Source organism: Diadema antillarum, unplaced genomic scaffold (genome assembly GCF_040938485.1).
Source record: "Diadema antillarum isolate AM-2024a unplaced genomic scaffold, OU_Dant_1.0 scf00000110, whole genome shotgun sequence".
NCBI classification, from domain to species: domain Eukaryota; kingdom Metazoa; phylum Echinodermata; class Echinoidea; order Diadematoida; family Diadematidae; genus Diadema; species Diadema antillarum.
The window spans coordinates 498821-521423 of NW_027270999.1; the positions used below are offsets into that span (position 1 = coordinate 498821).

Below are 22603 nucleotides of genomic sequence, written 5' to 3' on the forward strand. Positions count from 1 at the left end.
TGTTACCTGGAAGGAAAATCCCAATTCAGCTGTGTATAAGGGGTATATGGACGATTCTTGTAAAACACGTTCAACTACCTAACATCATGGGTGTGTGTGTCCTTCTAGAGGGGCATTTTTTTTTCCTGAACCAAATATCTCCACATCATGGTCATAATGACATGCCCGTTATGAGGGTATTCTTGCCAGGACACTGATGTGGTGATGTATATCGTGCGTTCACTGTGTAAAACAACTCAAAAGCGCAAGTATAGTCTCGTAGAACAATTGCGTACAGTATCTGTAGGAGATTTTTGAAGAGCTGTTAATACAATGTATCTTATCATTTTTAGTCCGTGGAACTGCTGCAATTTAATGTGAGATCCCTATCCCACAAACTTTAAAGTACTGAGCTAAAGTACTGAATTGAGCTGTTGGATACAAACCGGGTTTTCAAATGATATGGAACATTGATTATTACAAGAATGACGGAATGCAAAACTATATCACAATACACTGTAGTGTAGTGACGTTACTTGAGCAGGCCCGACGTACAAGTCGTGTTTATTATTTCTACATGTATTTGTTGTTTTTTTAAGGAGCGGCCGTTTCTTTTTGTTTGTTTATTATGAGAAAACAGAGAAAGCAAAAGCCTTTGAGAAATCTTTTTATGACAGATTTCTGCTTTGAGCTTTTTAAGTTTGCGATTGTTCTGTTTGTCTGAATGCTATACATGTATCGACATGTTGTATGATGCTGTACGGTGTGTAGGCGATGTGTGTATTTATCAGTGCGTGATGTAATTATAACGTGCGTGTTGCGTGCTTGTTCTGCCATGAAAAACGGTTATAATGAAATGATCAAAAGAAGTGCTGCAACGCCGACTCTTATGACGTGTTTTTAGAAATGAAATATTGTATTATTTCCTTACTTGTGCAGATGTAGAGTTCGTAGCGTCGGGTATACGACATCAGTCTCCAAAGATATTCATGTATGAAAGCGATGACGCAGTACCTACAGCTTTTCTTATGTGACGAATATTTCACGATTTCGTTCTGGAAAAAAAAATAAAACAGAACAGTAAAGACATCTGACTTGGTCGACTTGTTTTTGTTTGTTTGTTTGTTTGTTTGTTTTTGTGCTCGGGTATCAGTTCGCTGTATTTCGCATGTGAGACGACCACCATGGAGAGCATTAAGAACGCGTTTCACTTTTAATCTACCCTCTTCCAAAACGTTATGTTTTTGGAGGTTTATTGTTTGTGTGTTTGCTGGCAAATAAAGGGAAAAATTGCTGACGAATGTGGCGAATGTATACGGGGAAGATCAGACATGAATGGGCCAAAGAACAAACTTGTACTGTAATATGTTTCTAGTGGTGATTCGGATGACCGACCATCTGGATCAAGGACTTAAGAAAAGAGTGACCATTTTATTTAACCAGCCCCCCCCCCCCCCCGGCCTATAATACAATACAATACAATACAATACAATACAATACAATACAATAAGGTACAATACAATACAATACAATGAATGCTTCCCATGAGGCTCAGAGTGCTTTTATACAAAATAACAAATCAAATACATGTATCATCTAGGACAATCTGCCATAAAAATTATGAGTAACAAGCATTCCTGATGTAAGACCTATACATGTACAGTATCTCTTTAATCTGCTATTGTAACATAACTCGCCTCTGCCTCTCATATTCCTTATTTCTTTACTTGTCATGCACTTTATGCACATCGCTGTAAACGTCCTTCACATTTGATCTTTAACCCTATTTTAACTGGGCTATTTGAGACCAAGTTTTTACGGTTTTTACTGGGGGATCAATTTGACCCCCCACCCCCACCCCCACCCCTTTCAGATCTCGGCCGCCGATCGCGCGATCGCCGCAAATTTTTGCCTGAAGATAGAGTCGGATGTCAACTGCAAGATTACATGCTCATACAATAGAAAAATTTTGGCAAGTATAGTCTCGTAGAACAATTGCGTACAGTATCTGTAGGAGATTTTTGAAGAGCTGTTAATACAATGTATCTTATCATTTTTAGTCCGTGGAACTGCTGCAATTTAATGTGAGATCCCTATCCCACAAACTTTAAAGTACATTGATTATTACAAGAATGACGGAATGCAAAACTATATCACAATACACTGTAGTGTAGTGACGTTACTTGAGCAGGCCCGACGTACAAGTCGTGTTTATTATTTCTACATGTATTTGTTGTTTTTTTAAGGAGCGGCCGTTTCTTTTTGTTTGTTTATTATGAGAAAACAGAGAAAGCAAAAGCCTTTGAGAAATCTTTTTATGACAGATTTCTGCTTTGAGCTTTTTAAGTTTGCGATTGTTCTGTTTGTCTGAATGCTATACATGTATCGACATGTTGTATGATGCTGTACGGTGTGTAGGCGATGTGTGTATTTATCAGTGCGTGATGTAATTATAACGTGCGTGTTGCGTGCTTGTTCTGCCATGAAAAACGGTTATAATGAAATGATCAAAAGAAGTGCTGCAACGCCGACTCTTATGACGTGTTTTTAGAAATGAAATATTGTATTATTTCCTTACTTGTGCAGATGTAGAGTTCGTAGCGTCGGGTATACGACATCAGTCTCCAAAGATATTCATGTATGAAAGCGATGACGCAGTACCTACAGCTTTTCTTATGTGACGAATATTTCACGATTTCGTTCTGGAAAAAAAAATAAAACAGAACAGTAAAGACATCTGACTTGGTCGACTTGTTTTTGTTTGTTTGTTTGTTTGTTTGTTTTTGTGCTCGGGTATCAGTTCGCTGTATTTCGCATGTGAGACGACCACCATGGAGAGCATTAAGAACGCGTTTCACTTTTAATCTACCCTCTTCCAAAACGTTATGTTTTTGGAGGTTTATTGTTTGTGTGTTTGCTGGCAAATAAAGGGAAAAATTGCTGACGAATGTGGCGAATGTATACGGGGAAGATCAGACATGAATGGGCCAAAGAACAAACTTGTACTGTAATATGTTTCTAGTGGTGATTCGGATGACCGACCATCTGGATCAAGGACTTAAGAAAAGAGTGACCATTTTATTTAACCAGCCCCCCCCCCCCCCGGCCTATAATACAATACAATACAATACAATACAATACAATACAATAAGGTACAATACAATACAATACAATGAATGCTTCCCATGAGGCTCAGAGTGCTTTTATACAAAATAACAAATCAAATACATGTATCATCTAGGACAATCTGCCATAAAAATTATGAGTAACAAGCATTCCTGATGTAAGACCTATACATGTACAGTATCTCTTTAATCTGCTATTGTAACATAACTCGCCTCTGCCTCTCATATTCCTTATTTCTTTACTTGTCATGCACTTTATGCACATCGCTGTAAACGTCCTTCACATTTGATCTTTAACCCTATTTTAACTGGGCTATTTGAGACCAAGTTTTTACGGTTTTTACTGGGGGATCAATTTGACCCCCCACCCCCACCCCCACCCCTTTCAGATCTCGGCCGCCGATCGCGCGATCGCCGCAAATTTTTGCCTGAAGATAGAGTCGGATGTCAACTGCAAGATTACATGCTCATACAATAGAAAAATTTTGGCTTTCTATTTTCAATGAATTAATTATGCAAATTTCCATGCATGAAATCATATTTTCACCTATAACTCCATTAAAAAGACATGAAGGATTTTTGTGTCAGAGTTCCTCAAGACACATCAAACAACTTTGTTGTAAAAAACAGCACAATCAAAATCAGTTTCTTTTGTTTTTTATTGTTTTGCTAATTTCTTATGTATTTTACTGTTTTTTCGACCTTTTGTTTTCTATTGTTTTTTTGCCAAAATTTGTTGCAGGCGCTTTTTCAAGCTCATCTACATTAGAATTAATTAATTTCAATGGCTAAAAGTTGAAATAATCTAATTTATATCAAATTAACCAAAAAACACAATTTGCATTGGATTTGCACACGATATCATGAAAATGAGCTGTTTTCGGGTTGACATGCATATGCAAAATACAAAAGTAACTTCAGAACGGTGTACCCAGACGTCGCAAATTTGGTCTCAAAATATTTGGGAGATTTCAATGAAAAAAGTCATGAAACGACGCGGCAAAATCTTTGCGCGTTGCGGAATCGTGGCGCGAAATGTCGATGAGGGGGGGGGGGGTCAATTTGACCCCCACCCCCAGTTAAAACAGGGTTAACCTTTTACTTTTATTCTCTTGCCCCACTTGTCCATCCTTCCAGTTCCAGTCTTCATTTCACGATTCTGTCCCATGTCTTTGGGTCGATCTTAACCGCTGACATTCAATGTTTTTGCCCCCCGCCTCCCCCCGCAACCACCATTTATATGACGAGTAACAAATAAAGTGAAACACGGCCCGTCCTTCATCAAAGAAAGGTACATATTAGTGATAAAGTTAAGGGAGATTTTAAAGATGTTGGATACACGGATGGCTGTGGTATACTATACGCAGAGTCAGAAGTTAAACACAAGTCAGACACATTCCACAGAACGTAACTTAAAAAGTGCTGGGTTTAATTTTGCTTGTGGATGGAAATGCCAGAGCGTATCGTGTCATTGTCATCGACTTCACAGAAGCAAAAAAGAGATGAATATTGCTCATCAAAAAATCTACTTTCTTTCGGACTCAAACAATGTATAAACACTAGTTTACAATGTAACAGTTATTAAACTAAAAAAGCTAAAACATTTGGGCTACTTCAATTATTCTAACGAGGAAGTAAGCAGTGTACATGAAGAAGACATAACTTTGAAAAGTATTTTACAATGTGTACATTCACTTAGAATTAGCTAAGTGGAGAAGGCACCTTAGTTTGCAATACACAGAAAAAATGAAACTAACATTACCAAAAGCAATAAATGATAAAGATAATAACAATTATTGAATATAGGCCCTACTGGTAATAATAATAACACCAGCAACAATAATAATAATAATAACAATAATAATAATAATAATGATAATAATGACAATAATTATAATAAATAACAATAATAAAGATAATCAGGGAAATAAAGGAAAAAACAAATTCAAATGAAAACACAATAGTGAAAGATATTGATGAGAATTTGATGAGAAACATGAACAAATGAGTTAAAGAAGACCTTTCTTGATAAGTTAATATCACGAAAAAACTTTCAATCTTTTTGTACAAAATACACGTATAAAGATTTAGCTCATAATTTTAGTGTCAAAGTAGGTATAGTTTAGAAAAACACGTATTCACAAAGTCATACTCTCACCTGAATTGCGCTCGTTATCATAATTAATTGGAGTTTTCTTGCTTCGCTTTCAAGCATACAGCGTCATTGAGCAATCTCTGACACGTGTACTAACTATGGATCGTAGAAATTGTACAAACCAGTCTTCTATGCGTGGCTACCCTATTTGGCTGAATCCATGATATACGTGCTATCACTGAGATTTTCCTACATATTGCAACTATCAGCATAGATGTCTTTTATGTGCAGTGACAGCTATTTACGTACAGAGAATTATTCACAGCTGACGAGTTGAAATCTGCGCATTTGCCAAAATCAATTTCCTATAATCCCCCTAGCTGTCGAAGAGTCCAGGAGGCAGTATTCATTCGTTGAAAACATCATCGGTAAGGCTCGGCTACAAAGAAGAATGACCAAGCAGTAGACACCAAGCGTTGTTCTGTCCCTTGTCATCTAGTGAAGTTTTCACAAGACCTTTAGTGCCATGGTTTGGCCTTGCTGTCATTGCTAAAAGTTAAACACCACTGGTTTCATGCGCTGATATTCCGGCAGCTTGTTCGTACATATTTGCTGGATCCCCAAAGATATCGTGGCTCCAGAACATGGTAGATGGTCGTGTTAGTGTCCCCATGATTTCTTCATCGCACAATTTCTTCTAATAAAACACACCACCTCGGAACTGTTTTACTCCTTTTTTATTGTTTATTGTTGTTTTAAATCACGGATCGAGACATTTTGAAAGGAATGCTAATGTGAGAGTTTTCCTCAGTTCGAAGGCGTGTACATTTTTCTCTTTAAAAATTTTTTCGTCAATATAGAAGACACTCTTTATACGAAGGACAAGAGATTTATCAAACAAGAGAAAAGATGTGTCTCTAGGGTACGTGTCGCGAAGGAATTCAGAAGAAATCTTCTTCCTCCTCCTCCTGTAAAATGTTTCCATCGGTCAGCTTGTAGATGGCCAGAAAGCCTTTCTTGTTTATGGTGTCATCCGAGCGAAATATGATCATCAGAGCGTCTCCGACTGAGACTATGTCGTCCGGTGCCTGTTGATATACGGAAATGAAAAAAGTCAGTATCATTTTAATACTACGTCCAATAACCAGGTAATCTCAGAGGACATCCTTCCTGTTCTTTATATCTATATGGCATCGTTAGTATTACATTGTCGACATATTGCCCTTTATCGACGTAAGTAAGAACCGATTATTCAATGTTTTAGTAGTAAATCTGACTGAAAAAGAAAAAGAAAAATCATGGGCATGCATACCCGGGTTAGACTCGACCTAACGATCTCCGATCTCGAGTCCAACGCGAATATGCAACCAACGATTTTTAGCTCACCTGAGCCAATGGCTCAAGTGAGCTATTGCGATCGCCCTTCGTCCGGCGTCCGTCGTGCGTCGTGCGTCGTGCGTCGTCCGTCGTCCGTCGTGCGTCGTGCGTCGTGCGTCGTGCGTCGTGCGTAAACTTTTTACATTTTCATCTTCTTCTTGAAAACCCCAAGACCGATTTTCATCAAACTTGGCAGGTAGCATCCCTAGGGAGTTAGGAACTCAATTTGTTAAAATGGGCACCATGCCCCACCCAGGGGGCCCCCAGGGGGGCCCAAACCCCCAAAATTAAGGAATCTGTAAAAATCTTCTTCTCTAGAACCAGAAGTGATAGAGCTAAGTTAATACTATGAGTTAGTACATTGATGACTGTAGTTTCAAGTTTGTTCATGGCAGAATCAGGGGTGCCCCCCTTGGGACCCAGGGGAGGGGGTGGGGAGGGATTCTAATGGGGCCTAAATTGTACATTTTCATCTTCTTCTTGAGAACCCCATGACCCATTTTCACCAAACTTGGCAGGTAGCATCCCTAGGGGGTTAGGATCTCAATTTGTTAAAATGAGCACCATGCCCCACCCAGGGGGCCCCCAGGGGGGCCCAAACCCCCAAAATGAAGGAATCTTTAAACATCTTCTCTAGAATCAGAAGTTATAGAGCTAAGATAATACTATGAATGAGTACATTAATGACTGTAGTTTCAAGTTTGTTCATAGGAGATCCAGGGGTGCCCCTCTTGGGGGCAGGGGGGGGGAGGGGATTGGTTGGGAAGGTCCAAATGGGGGCCTTAATTGTACATTTTCATCTTCTTCCTGAAAACCTCATGATGGATTTTCGTCAAACTTGGCAGGTAGCATCCCCAGGGGGTCAGGATCTCAATTTATCAAAATGGGCACCATGCCCCACCCAGAGGGCCCCATGGGGCCCCAATCCCCCAAAATTAAGGAATCTTTAAAAATTTGGGCCCTTATTGTACATTTTCATCTTCTACTTGAGAATGCGTGATCAAATTTGGGTAGAGCTGTGAATAATTTAGATTAGTGACTGCGTGAAAGGTGAACTTGCGATACTCAGGTGAGCGCTAGACCCGCGGGTCTGTTGTTTTGTTAAATCATGGCTTCTACAATTAAAGGCCTACTCGGCGCTTATTTACCTCGATGAAGAGCAATTGGTCAATCAGTTGGGGAAAAAATCGACGCAAGAATTCTTTCATTTTTGAAAAAAAAAATATGACAATGTCGTTTCTATGTGACGAGTTGGTCGAATTGATTCTTCAACTTCAATTCATAGAGAGAGAAAGAGATTACACCTTACTTTCTCTCCCCCCTCTCCTCCATAGAACAGGCAAGCACACAAATTGATCTCCTGGCAATGCTTCATTCCTTGAGACCACCAATACATATAGGTATGCACAGAGATCATTCTCTAATAATCTTTTTAGCTATCGAACAATCGCAACATGATCTCGTTTGTTAATCAAAATGTCATACAGTATGATTACGAAGGCTACTTGTATATATAAAGAATCCACGCCTTCATCAATGTCGCTGTTTACAAGTACAGCACTAAATGTATGGCACTATAACACATATAGGGCTTATCGTGCAAGTAATATTCTTGCCATCTTCCGTAGCAAGCTTTGCCAAATAGCATACACTTCTTTTCCGAATAGCCTAAAACACCACATAAGAGCTTACCCAAAGATAAACTATAGTAGGCGCCTACAGTGTACTTGTCGATAACTAAAACAACTACTTTTGTTTTTTCCTGCTTACCGCGGCCGCAACATTATACAAGTACCAGTATCGTATATAATTTTATCCTTCATCCGACGCTGAACGGAGTAGGCCTAAGACTATTCTTGCACCGGAAAAACAGCTCGAGATATAACACGTGGCTGCCGTCCATTACTGGTAGAGTTCAAACATGAGACTCAACTTGTACACACACTTTGCATGGGCAATCATTAGATTCTTTCCCCTCAACAGTGAACGGAATTTCAGTCTCGGCTGAATTTCACAGAGTTTTCTCACCTGTTAAAGGAGGAGAGAAGCACATCAAATTTTCATTAATTTCTTTTTCACATTTTGCTTTTAATCTAAACAACATTTGGCCGAGGGGATTCGCATCTTGACGTGTTCTTTGATTATTGTGTTTTTCCTTACCCGTTGCCCACAAAATCGTCCATATGACTCGGCCGCATAATTATCTCCGTCTAAGATTTCGACGTAATCGTAGTCGCATTCGGTTTCGTGCTCGATGTCGAATGATCTGAACCACAGATGGACGAGCTGGTTGTTGGGAGAAAGTATGGTCCACTCACAATCTTCCTGTAGCGGTCAGGAAAGACAAAACCAATTTAAAAATCGCTTTACCATACTAGATTCTTCACACGGGATTATAACAGCTTCAGGCAAATAAATGAATGTATAAATAAATATACAAAAACTTAAAAGATCCTCCTTTCACACACTGAAAGAGAAACACCATGTGCCATACTCTCTAGGCACACGTGTCAGAAACCTAACACGAGTAGAAATACAGAATAAATGTACAAACAGGACAAGTGATTAAAAAAACATGAACATGTTCATAGTGCCTCTTCAGTATGTGATACTCGATGAATAATCGTGGTTGACCTCACGGTTCATGGGCCATGCGTTTACAACATTCATCACCGAATACCATCAAGGGAACGGGCTTCTGAAAGGTTCAGTTTTAAGTGTAGGAGAGCAGAAGGCATTGTACTCTGTAATTCTTGCGAATATGGTGGTTCCAGCTTACATGGAGGGCCATATGTTTTACACTGTTCCAATTACAATGGCTATTCATAATTGTGTTGAACGCATTTTATCTACAATATACAATGTGTCTGACGTCCGCTTATTTTTTTTTTAAATATGTAATGCATTTATCAAAATTTATTTATTTATTTATTCATCTATTCATCTATTATACGGTATATATATATATATATATATATATATATATATATGGAGGATGGGCTTTGTTATACCGTTAGGGTATGCCCTAAGGCTATATCCTATAAGGCTATAATTTCTGATTTGTTGCGGTTGATACATAAACCTGAGAAAACTTTCCGTTTATCACTTATACGCACAATTCTGACCGAGAGTTACATCTATCCAATGGCTGCTTTGGCTAATCGATAGCTGACATCTTACCTGATTCCGATAGTTGGTATCGCCGTAGTCTGCATGCGAGTACAGCCGTTGCGAAGTGGTGCTTGCAATGAGACTCCCGCCACACTCTGTATCGAAATTATCATCGACATAGCGGTATTACTGTGTGGTACCCCACAGAGAGAGACTGAAGGACTGATGTCTTCAAGACGTGTTAAACACGTGTTATTTTATATACCCAGGACAAACGACTAGGAAAGTAATTCAAGTGAAAGTAGGAAGAAAATGTCCTCTGATATCAACATAGTGCACATGGGTAGCCTAACTCATGACGAAGTTGAGTTACCATAGCCAAGGGTCTTGAATATACCTGTAAAGAAGACAACACTTCATTTTAAACTCATGCCGTGTACCCAGCAATCGCCTGCTTTCATAATTTGGCTTGGTTTGAGCCATTCTCCCTTAGGCATTCACACTTTTATTATCATAGTCAGAAACAAATAGAGATTTATCATTGAAAGGGATCTAGAAGCAAAAGTTTCAAAAGTACCATTATTCCCTTATAACTCACGTGTGGAGTGAGAGGCGGAGAAACCCTTCCTGGAGACCGAGGCGTCCGAGTAGAAGCTGATAAACATGTGATTGCTGCTTGATATGACAGGGTCAGGAACCACGGCCCCACAGAACCGGCCAAGCACCTGCTCCTCGTCCGTCTCACCATCGTACACAACCAGGCGGTCGTAGGCGCACTCCTGGTGCTGTTCGAGGTCGAACTCAGAGAAGGTCTGCAAGGACACCGAGAAAACAGGGCACATCGGTATGAATCAGAGATTTTTCGTTTCATTTCGATTTCATTCGTTGCTATACATTTCACTTGAATGTTCATAAAATTATAATTGTACAAAATACAGAAACAGTCATTTATCTCCTGTCACACAGTACAACTTCTCGTCACAGATAATTTATAAGATACAACTTCTCGTCATTAATTTGCTTCCCATACTGTTGCCTATGGCTACGCGATCTGAAAAAAAAAAGTGATTTGTGGCCTTACCAGTACTATTTTGTGTCCAGGAGCTGCTGAGATATGCCACGTACATTCCTTCCTCTTGGGGTAATTGTCTGGGTAGTTCGGGCTCGTGATTATCCCACTGGTTGACTGAATTTCCCGTCGACAGCCAGCTAGTGATACAAGACAAAATACGCATTTAGCCACTTCTAACTTTGCTGAAATGGAATAGGAAACAGAATCACAAGTATGTCTGAATGACAAGTGATTGCAAATATTTGACACACGTCGGCATTTCCTTTTTATATCTTTAATTGCTGATGAAGGGAAGAGAATTAGTATGAAGTATTACTCTTCTTTTTCTTTTGGTTAAGTCTGCCTCCTTCAATCGACTGAAGATTCTTGCAGACTCCTCCTACTTCAGTAAAACAGTTTGTTGAATGGATCTTTGTCTTCTATTGTCATCAGTGTTGTTTGCGCTCACACAACAAATTGAAATACCCTTCTTATAACTCAACGTATCCCCCTTATAAAAACAAAGAAAACCTAAAGAAAACCACTGAAGATGAGTGATTCTTTTGAATTAAGATGCTCCTACCTCATGTGAGCATCACAAATCAAACAAATAAATTGCATTTAGTGTGGCATTGAGAGGAATATACAAAACCAAATCAACTGGCAACCCCCCCCCCAAAAAAAAACAAAAACAAAAACAAAAACAAAAAAACTGAAATAAAAGAAGAACGTATCTCATAGAATCAGCCTCGACAATTCGATAGACATAGATACACTTACACTCTTTGCAGTCGTGTTGGTTCTCGTGTAGCGTGAAGCCGTTCTGGCACGAACACGTGTAACTCCCTAACGTGTTCGTGCATATGTGCTGACAATTTCCGTTGCTGTCTTCGCATTCGTCTACGTCTGAAGAACACAATAAATGAACAGATAAAGGGATAACTAAACATATCATATATTGTGACTCATGACTCTACACAAGACTCCATTTGCTACTTCAAAAAATATCATCTTAAAGATGATGAGCCATGATACGGGATAAAAAAGAAACCACCAAATTTCATTTCAGGATGGACCTTGATCAACCTGCATGCAGTTATGATAGGGAGACGCAGTACGTGCCGGTGCCTGTTCACAATGCATAGATACATAAATGATTTCAGAAGCAGCACTTTAGAATTAATACAGTACAAATATAAGAGCCAAGAAACAACTGTACCATAATGGCTAAGACAAAGACGTCTTATTGTCGTTGTTACATGTTTTGACGTTTTTAATACACACATGTACATGTACATCGTTTGGAAATGAAAATAAAAAGGAATGAACGAAAAGAAGAGAGTTACCTGCAAAGAAGTTGGCAAAGAATCCGTCCTTGGCCACCGTGTTGTCGGAACGGAACTCGATCCGAAGGTTATTGAAGCGAGACGTGATGGTTTCCGGAATTTCGTTGCCGCAGTACTTTCCATGAAGGAGGCCCTCTTCTGTCAGACTACTCCTAACTTCAACGTAGTCATACTTGCACACCTGTTTGGGGTTGGGGTTGGGGGGATCAGCAATACATAAACACAAATTGCACCTCGACTCATTACAGATAAATGTTTTTCTTTGTCCTTTAAAAAATCGTAAAAACATTCATCTACATGTAAAGATTAGAGTATAGTACAATAATAACAATAAATATCGAGGAGCTAGGGAACTTATCATTATTCTTTTTTTTTGGCGGGGGTGGGGTCAAGGACAGTGCTCGTGATATTTTCCCTCCTTTTGTTTTTGTTTTTGTTGTTGTTTTTTCACCAAACGTGAGTGTGTGTGTGTGTGTGTGTGTGTGTGTGTGTGGGAGAGGGCATCCAGTCTCCAGACCCACTCCCCATTACCAGGCCCTTACATGTCTGTGAATGTTCCAGGCATTCAAATACATATAGTCCCTTTTTTTTTCTTTTTCACACTAACCATTTTCTTGCAAAGTTTCATAATGTTTAGCATGTTTGCAAAAGTAAATCTGTTGTACCTCGTTGCCTTCAAGGTGAAAGGAGAAAAATTGCAGTGATATCCTGTAGTTGGATGGAGCCACGATTTGCCACACGCAGTTCTTGTCTTGAGGGTAGGGTTCGGGCCATGACGGGCTGGTTATGTTTCCCTGAAGGCTTGTAAACAAACCTCCGCACGCCACTTATGAAATATAAGAGAAAGAGAGGGAGAGACTTTAACACAAAGAGATAGAAGGAGTCACACAGATATTGGTTCAATACATTTGAATCCAATTAAGTATTACATTTGAGGAAATTACGGATATTATGTTTAAAATAGATTACATACGATTCAAAATTAACTATGAACATTACGATCATGCTAATTAAGTAATTCTCGTCCTGTCCTATTTATTCAGATCATAACATCACAAGACCAAGCCGCGCACACGGGAGACATCTTAACACTTATGATAATGCACAATATCTTCATATTCCATTCAGCGTCTGTGACATTCAGATGTAGCCGCATAATACCATAATCGATTTTGAAAACAGAATTCGTTAAAGCTAGGCTGACACTTGCACATTCTTTCTCGGATTCTGCCTATACATATTTGTTACCTCTAATTTCTATATTTGATCCTTTTTCCTCTTTTTTAAGCAAACCGTCAGACTTTCTATATTTGCACTGCTATTCTATTCATCTATATATCTATTCATCCCTGTATCTTAATCTCTCTCTCTCTCTATCTATCTATCTATCTATCTATCTATCTATCTATCTATCTATCTATCTATCTATCTATAACATAGCCAGTATCTAATAACATATCTGTCTGCCTGTCTGTCTGTCTGTCTGTCTTGTCTGTTTGTCTATCTGACTATGTGCCAAAAAGTCCGCTTCTAGATTCCAGCCTCTACCAACCTTCACATCCTAGCCCATCTGAGCTGAGTTCAAAGCCCGGACTACAGTCACATCGGTAGCTGCCGATTGAGTTGATGCAGATATCCGCACAGCCGCCCTGATCTGGTTGGGCGCACTCATCGATCTCTGTTGGACAATGATTGAATAGGAAAGATGTTGGACAGAAATGAGAGGAGGAGGAAGGGGAAAAGGAAGGAAGGTTGCTGGGGTAACGATCGTTACTTTCAGATAACGACAAAACAATAACTCTACTTCATAGTATGGTAATATCATTCTGACAAAATTATGATCATAGAATTTCACAGATATTATCGCATTATCATCATAGACACACACCGTGATCTTTAAGTGAAAGACATAGTTGAAAAGGACAATGATACCCACTTATATTAATAGTTTCGTCATTCTCAGGTACAACGAACCAGAGTTTTGCATGGAAAGCTTCCAACCATGTCTGCATCAGTTTGCCTTTACTTCACTCGATGTGTATCAAGGCTGACAAATCTAATACAATTTCTGACAACCTATGTTTCACTGTGGCTCTCTCACACAAACTGCGAGGTTTGGAATCCATTCATCGTACACTATCCAGCGGCTTTGTCTTTTAATTCCCCAGTAAAACAATGAGGCAATACCTTTGAAGAAGTCGGCAGAGAATCCTCCCTTGTTGACAGAACCGTCAGACACAAACTTGACCATCATCCTGTTACCCGTAGACTTGACGTCGTCTGGTAGGAAATAACCGCAGTATCGACCAATCAGAGGTGAGCTCTCCTCGTGACCATCGCGTACCTCTACGTAATCATAGATACAGGTCTCATGTCGCTCGATCTAGGAGGAACAGGCGTACAGCGATTGACATGAAATTATACTCAAGAATGCAATGCTTCACCTTGACTGATTACAATAGTGAAGCGAATGTAATAAATCAAGGACATTTTCGCCAAATCGCACGTAAAAAAAATGATAGCGAGTTATGACTTCTCAAAAGTAGTCCTACTAGGCAAGTCATGAAAATAGGGCCCTTCTGAGGCATAAGATATATGGTAGGTTACATAGAGGTTTATGACGTTGGTGGGTAAAAATCAGAACTTGTCCATTTGTGTGTCTTTTTTAATGAAACGTCATATATTTAAAATCAATTAAGATGAAACAACATTGAATTCTCCGGTGCAGAAAGATATACATCAAGATACAAAAACAATTATATATTTAATAACATTCTGCGTTTTGTACACAAGACAGGTGGAACTGTACTGAAGTATACTTCCATATGACCAGACCGCCCATACCTAGTATTCACGGGATTGCATATTCGGCTAATTACTATATCAAATCAGGTCAATTTGCCGACGTTTTTCAAAGCTTTAGTGAAGTTTTAATCACCCTCGATTCAATGAAATGAGCTTGCTTGAATGAAAAACTTTTTCCTTTAACAAAGCTCTCTGCACAGTTCAAGCAATCCAATACATTAATTTGCGGTTATGTAATCACACTGGCACATGCCATAAATATATGGTAATGATATGATTGTCACACTGATATGTTTCGTCTCCAGGTTGCTATATGATTCATGAAAAGGTCAGTGATAAAATCGTTTTATATACCATGTAAGGTGTCCTATTTTCTATTTTCTGTGATAGCTTGATTATTTGGGGACATACCATAAGCCATTTTTAACTTGCAGCAATTTAACAATATCAAAGACTGTCAAAGTCTGTAGCACAAAGCGCAGGGAAAGTCTGAGAATATAAAAATAAGCATCAAATACAGATGTGATTGCCCGAGGTTCTCAGCCACTGGGGAATGACAACAAACAGGGTTGGTGTGACCCCCCCCCCCTCCCCCCAATGAAAAATGAAATAAATAAATAGATAGATAGATAAATAAATAAATAAATAAATAAATAAATAAATAATAATAATAATAATAATAATAATAATAATAATGATGATAATAATAATAATAAGATTACAGGTATCGCTTTCGGCTTATGTCGTCAATTTTGTTTTGCTACAATATGTTACAATCTTTGTTTGTTTCTTTCATGAGGGGAAGAAAATGGTTTTGATTGGGACTTTGGAATACATGGCGAAACTCGGTCCTTGAAAGATGTTGTCGTTTTTCGTCGTTCATTAGGTTTTTGGAATGTTCGTGTTAGTCATCATGGGCAGGAGTCGAATATTGGGCCTGACAGGTCATCACCTCGAATGACTGAAAGCTGAGTCCCACGGTATAATTCTCAGGCATGGTGATATGCCAGATACACTCCTTGTTCGGATGGTAGTCGTCTGGGTAGTTCGAGCTCTGCAGAGTACCCGAAATCCGCTCGATGTGACCGCCACATATGGCTGTAGAGAACAAAATATTGATCTCACCACATTCAATTTGACCATAGATTTCCTGTTGGTATCCCTGCACGGTAACACAAAGTATCTATGGTACTGACAACTGGCAAAGGAAATAAGTCTTAACTTCTTCCCAGCTTTACACGGACAAGTGTACAAAATATTCTTGTTTTTCCCCTCGACTAAATTTCATTCTAGTGTTTAATGCGTCTGTAAGCCAATTATTGTGACCATGAGGTTCAAATTTTGTAATATAAGGTGCTTGATGAGTTGTCACTTTTTGGTTTTAATAGATTTACCAATTTTATTTCACAGGCATTCATCAAATCAATCTAGAACCGTAGACATAGAAATTCGATTTTGGTACTAAAAAAAAAAAAATAATAACAAAATCACTTACAATTTGAGCAAGGGTGGCAAAATAGATCAATATCCAATCACACATATTGCATAATTCAGTCATACATTAGAGCTTGGGCGTGTTCTCTATTATACTAAAGTGGGGGGGGGGGGGGAGGAGGGAACAACTTAGAAACATAACCTTTTCGTATTGTCTCATCAGAAAATATGTTATTTAAAAAAAATAATCCTGCAAATAGTATGCGATGCTACACAGTCGGTCGGTAATGCATTAACAAACGACATTCATCCCCAGTGACAATATAATTTAAACCGAAACAGCTCACACCATGAACTATAATTATGGGGACGCTTACCTTCGTAATGCGCTGAAAAGCCCCTGCTGTACCTGTGTGCTGAACTCTTCAGTTCGACCCATAATCGGCTATCGGACGAGAGTATCGGATCGGGTAGAGACGCCCCACAGAATCGACCTGGACACAACGTATACGAGTACATGTATATGATTTGAGGAAAGAGTGCTGTTGAATGTAATGTCAGTACACACATTCTGATTAGCAAATTTTCGAATTCCACGCGCTTGACTTGCGATGTCAGGATGTTTGTTGAAAAGTGACTAGTGTACAGTTTTGTTACAGGATCCATAAGGCCTCAAGGCTTCATCAAATAATTATATTGTCAATTCACATTCATAATAACTTCGGTCATAATTTCTTTTCACACTCAGTAGCACTACACAAAAGCAATAATACTGGATTGATGAATACGAACTGTTTATCACAGTGATACTTTCATATCACGGAAACCTTGAAACTTTGACCTTTGAGAAGTGATTACCAAGCAGCGGCGAGTGTCTCCAGTGACCGTCCCGAACCTCTAGGTAATTATACCAACAGCCGTCGCTCCCCACCAGCTCGAAGCCTGTGAACCTAAGGCTGATCGTCTCTCCTGGTGTCACTGAGATCCGCCACACACACGTCTGGTCGCCGGCGTACCGCCCCGGCCACTCGGGAGAGCTGAAGTTACCCGACGACTCCAGCAGAGTACGACCACACTCTACACAGAGTATAAGACACAGGTGAACGGCCGAAAGAAGTGTCCGGTTATCAAGTTTCTTAAATTGCTAGTGTGCTTGATTCCGTGTATTTTGTTTCTTGTTTACTAGTATTTATCCTCCAAGGTGTTATAAACAGCCTTGCCTTTAAGGCAATGCTGTCTTGGTTCTAATAGAACCAAGACATTGTCATAGTGAAATGCTATCCGTCGAAACATGCATACATGAAATTAAGTGATTTCAAACAATAATCACTTTGATAGAACCCAAGAATGTAAGAGTCACATATCTGAATCTTGGAGTAGCCAAAAACAACAAATTAAAACAAATGTATTTAGGGTAGTATGTAAAACGTTCATCTTAATATTCATTAACGTGTACTGAAAAACGTGCATAAACATCGCGGTCACTCGACAAACGTGAGGTAAAAACACAATCATTACGGTTTATTAAACGTCAAACTGTCTTGTATACAGGGCTATATAGCGTACACAAGTTTGTGAGCAAACTGCAGGAGACAACACGCTACTGTCTGCTCATGTGCTTTGTTCGTTGCCAGGAACTAACTAGAATGGAGAGCAAACAGGAAGACAGCTACGCGTTTTCTCCGTAACGAACATCCTTGACCTCCTACACACGTAACGTATCAGTGTCATCGTGTCTGGGCGGCACAACGTCGAATGAAGGCGTCTAGTACATCAGTTGGCTGCTAAATATCTAACAAGTGTGTACATAAGAACGGACAGGCTCGTAAGCTAGCTCTGCAATGAGTGGGGAACATTGTATTAAGCAATAAATAATATCCATCTTGGCTGATTCATGAAACTTGATGCTTGCGACATGAGCTCGCTTTCTTCTGGTATCGGATGAGTTGTTGTTTAGCCTGTAATTCAACACACACACACATACACACAGCTCACGTAGGAGGTGCGATGCAGTTTGCCAGAGAGCAGGACCAACAAAGTCAAAAGATTTCAGGAACTTATTTAGACTTTGACAAACAATGAGCGATATAAACAAACAAAAGAGAAGGGAACTGTTCTGGCAAAGCCTTTTACCATATCCCACCAGATGTTGAAAATTCCATTAATGATTGCGAACCAACCAAGCTCCAGCATATTTAAAAAAGTGTACTCACTGGGGCATCTGTAGAGTTTATTGGCCTGAATGATGTCCCCTCTGCTCAGGTGCTTTCGTTGACCAATTTCAGGACGGACTCCGGAATCGGGATCCTTTCTAGGAAGAATAGTGTCCAGCCAAATCCCGCGGGAAAACGTGTTCCGGGCATAGTGCATGATGCTAGCAAAGTCGTAGGTCTCTCCAAGCGAGTTCACTTCGGCTGCGTCTAGCACTCGGAAGTTATATTCCTGACCTGGGTTTAAAGATGTTTTGAATAAAAAAAACAGACATGACATTTATTAAAGGTAAAACAACGTTCTCATATGCCTGCAGAGTGCAGAAACTGTCGATTTTTGCTCTGAAATGGACATATGCATAAATCAAGAACATGTACCATCGCCGTTGCTCTCCGTATGTGGTTTAAAGCCCGGTCACACAGCACTTTACGGCTTAATCACGGCCAAAACACGTCAAAAAGTGGTCTCCCGTAAAACCCCGGTCACACAGCGCTTTAAGGCTTAATCACGGCCAAAACACGTCAAAAAGTGGTCTATTACGTCTACTGTGAAGCAGACGATGTTGTTCGCGTTGATGTCGAGTTTAAGACGAGCTACGGTCGATTTATAGACGTGGCAGGACGCGGGGAAAAATCGGAATGGCGTCGGACGCGGTAAAAAGTTTTGAACTGCTCAAAATTTTATTCCGCGGACAACCACGGGCGGCACACGTGGTAAGGACGTGCAACACACTTGAAACACACGTGATAATCCGTGTTCCGGCAGTGATTAAAACTTGGGGAGATGCGGTAAGACGCGAAAGTTTAGCGGTCTGTCACGGGCAGGGCACGGTCATCTGACGCGTGTTACGCGTTGGTATCACGGGAAATAGCGTGTGTTTAGCGGCTTATCACTGACAAATGGATACATACACGTGACTGGACGTGGTTAGCCGTGCTTAGGCAGTGCTTCAGCAGTGGAACAGCCGTCAACGGCCATACCCCGCACAAAGCACGGCCAAACCAAAATTGACCAAAAAATTACCACTTACGACCACGTCCACCAGATTTTCATAACTTTTTGTACGTGATTTGGACATGGAGTGTTGTGTGACTGGGGCAATATACTTGATTATCAATAACCGACAAATCGGGCCATTTATAGCAGTATAGTCATAGTATAGTCATAGGGAAATCGCGTGTAGCTTGTTTGGAATTTTTATTCCTTCTGAGAACTGTGTTTTAGATTGTACATGTATATAGTATTTGTTACAGAACACACACAGTCAAATCTCATTATATATTTTGTATTTCCCGTAAATACAGCTCATCTATGAATATGCAGGCCCGTAATTAGGAATTCGATGGAGAGGGGGTGGGGGTCAACATCGGAAATATAGTTGACGTTTCTGGAGGGTTTGAAGGGTTTGGACAAGTTTATGTTCACTCTTGAGGGGAAACGCGCATGCAAGAGAGCGTATCATTAGCGACGGGGCGGGGGGGGGGGGGGGGAGGGGGATTTCCCCTTCCACACGAAAGACCTTTGCGTATTTAGAATTGAATTTCAACGATCTATCACACACTTTGGATGGAATATTTCGAAAATTCTCAATTAAAACGTAACACGATATATACTTCTTTAATTGTTGCTCGATTTTCTCATTTACTATTCAAATCATTTGAAAATCTAGCATCTTCTAGCATCCGAGTCCTATGAAAAGCCAATTTGATATGAAAATTTCTCTCCCCCCCCCCCCCCCGTATGGTCATGGGGAGGGATCTAGTGACCTTCCATTGATTCTTTGTTTAATCATTGTTTTTCTCTCTCTCTTAAAAGAGGATTGAAGAGAAATTAGTCATGTTCTGTTTTGTTCTGTTCGCCGTCATTTTTACTGTGTTTCTTGAAGACTTCCTGGTTTGTATACCCTGACACCGATGACAGTGTAATATTCCCGGATGTCCGCAGACATTTTTTTCCCATCTACGCGTCCCCGGCGGAACCTGACCAATGACGAAGCCCAGGACTCTCCCCGAGTCTGGAGCTACAAGGCCGATGATCCGATTGTCCAATTACTTCATAGAAAACTTCATAGAAAAACAGTCAACACGTGTTGCATGTTAACTGCAGCTGGTGTACCTGTCTGAGTTCTAGGAATCTAAAATAGCGGGTTCAGTCATCCATTTTCTACAGATAAATCTCTTTCTTTCCTTCTTCCTCTCTTTTTTTCCCCCATCCTTTTGAGTATTCCTCGCTTTTTTCTGTATTTCTCTGTGTCCCCTATGTAATCCTGTCCTTTTATGTCTAGTGGAAATAAAACCTATATGACTTATCACCTGCACATCGATTATCTGCATAGATTACTTTAACTTCTCTACGTGTAATGAAGAGATGACTGTCAAAGTCATAAATCGGTAAACAAAATTCATCCGATCCACAAACAAAATGTAAATCAAAACAAAACAAAAGAAAACAAAAGAAAACTGATCATACCTGGTACGATGTTCTGATTGATGATGCCGACGAAGTCATTCCTGTCCGGTCTTGTGTGTTCGTGCCAAAATCCTACCACGTGACCAAGCTCGTGTACGACGACGCCAAATTTGTCGCAGTTCTTACCCACAGAGACCGCTTGTGCACCGTCGCCTTTCCGCCCGACAAAAGAACAACAGCTGCAGCACAAGGGGAAAAAAAAGGGGGGTGGTGGTGAGCTTCAATCTAACGCTGCTCATCTGCAGTGATATTCACGTAAACATGAACACCGCCGAAACATTACGACCTTATATCCCCTTTACAGACTCGTCATAGATTATCTGATGTACAAATCTCTGGTTGACACTTTCAACTAAACTTTGCTCATCGCTACTAAATTGCAAATGTCTGACATATAGTACTCAAAAGGAAAACACTTAATGGTGCAATACAACAGGGCTTTTTTTTTACTGCCTTACCACAATGTTTACTCATCCATGCAGTTCCATGTTTAAAGTTGTAGTAATTGTACATCATCGCAACCAAACAATTCCGGCAGCTAGGTTTTTGTACTTAAAGGGGAAGGCTAGTAACTGATCAGTGGGAATCAGTGGAAATGCTGGGAGATGATTGTTCCAATCCTTATGGGATTCATTCAAGAGTTCATTGTATATCTATTGTTGTGTGAAAATGATTTGCTTCAGAACGGTCTCATATTCAAGTAATGTGCAGATTAATGCTCCGTCACTGACCAGGGACGCTAACCTGGAAGCATTAAACTGCACATTACTTGAATATGAGACCATTTTGAAGCAAATCATTTTCACACAACAATAGGTATACAATGAACTCTTGAATGAATCCCATAAGGATTGGAACAATCATCTCCCAGCATTTCCACTGATTCCCACTGATCAGTTACTAGCCTTCCCCTTTAAAGACAGAAGAAAACAAGAGAACGCACAGAGAGAATCAGTAAGACGTCTAAAAGGTGAAGGCTTTAGCCCGTTAATCGTATACGGTCAGTATCCTCCACTGGGCAGCATGCCTTCAATTTTGTTTTTGCACTTCCGCCCCCTCTCGTCTTCCCTCGTCACTGTTCCGTTCTGTTTACTTACACGAATATTCGCGCTCACCATGTATGACTACAGTCCTAAATAAGCAATGCTGGCACTAGGCCTAAATCAACGTGAAATCGTCCCCTTTTGCATTAGGTTCCGTAATTTCATATCATTCATTCTGTGCGGGAGGTGACGCTTGTTTAGAAAATGTCTTGGTCTATTAAGCGTTGCTTATGAAGCCTCCGCACGACTCATCGTGAGGTTGCTTATTTATACGCGAAAATAATATACTCACCCGCAGGCCTGGTAAGTGAAGACTATGTAGTTGTCATGGTTACTGTCCAGTGGGTTCCTCTCTACGAAGGTAATGCAGGTATAATTCTCCCAGTGCCTCATTGCTTGTTTAAACATAGCACGCTGAGAACCTGCGTGAGGTGTCGGTGGAGAAAGAGTAGATATGTGGAGAGATAACATAGAGAATATGAAGATGGGCCAGGAGTAGAGAAAAGTCTAACACAAATATCAGAGGTGGCTTGTCGGTTGGGCAGATAGATGGAAAA

General features: G+C 40.0%; 1 protein-coding gene across 1 annotated transcript in view; it reads right to left on the bottom strand.

Annotated features, from left to right (window-relative positions):
- Window positions 1–5131: 5131 nt before the first annotated feature.
- Window positions 5132–22603, bottom strand: part of LOC139719390 (bone morphogenetic protein 1 homolog) — a 46898-nt gene continuing 29426 nt past the window's right edge. Inside the window, exons 5-20 of the mRNA XM_071630807.1 lie at window positions 22339–22468; window positions 21004–21182; window positions 18537–18770; window positions 17182–17400; window positions 16701–16817; window positions 15842–15987; window positions 14272–14467; window positions 13637–13762; window positions 12750–12910; window positions 12085–12265; window positions 11519–11644; window positions 10769–10896; window positions 10286–10499; window positions 9757–9842; window positions 8737–8901; window positions 5132–6287 (exon numbers count right to left, since the gene is read on the bottom strand). Of these exons, the coding sequence (XP_071486908.1) occupies window positions 6141–6287; window positions 8737–8901; window positions 9757–9842; window positions 10286–10499; window positions 10769–10896; window positions 11519–11644; window positions 12085–12265; window positions 12750–12910; window positions 13637–13762; window positions 14272–14467; window positions 15842–15987; window positions 16701–16817; window positions 17182–17400; window positions 18537–18770; window positions 21004–21182; window positions 22339–22468 (2555 nt within the window). The 3' untranslated portion in view covers window positions 5132–6140. The remainder of the gene's footprint in view (window positions 6288–8736; window positions 8902–9756; window positions 9843–10285; window positions 10500–10768; window positions 10897–11518; window positions 11645–12084; window positions 12266–12749; window positions 12911–13636; window positions 13763–14271; window positions 14468–15841; window positions 15988–16700; window positions 16818–17181; window positions 17401–18536; window positions 18771–21003; window positions 21183–22338; window positions 22469–22603) is intronic.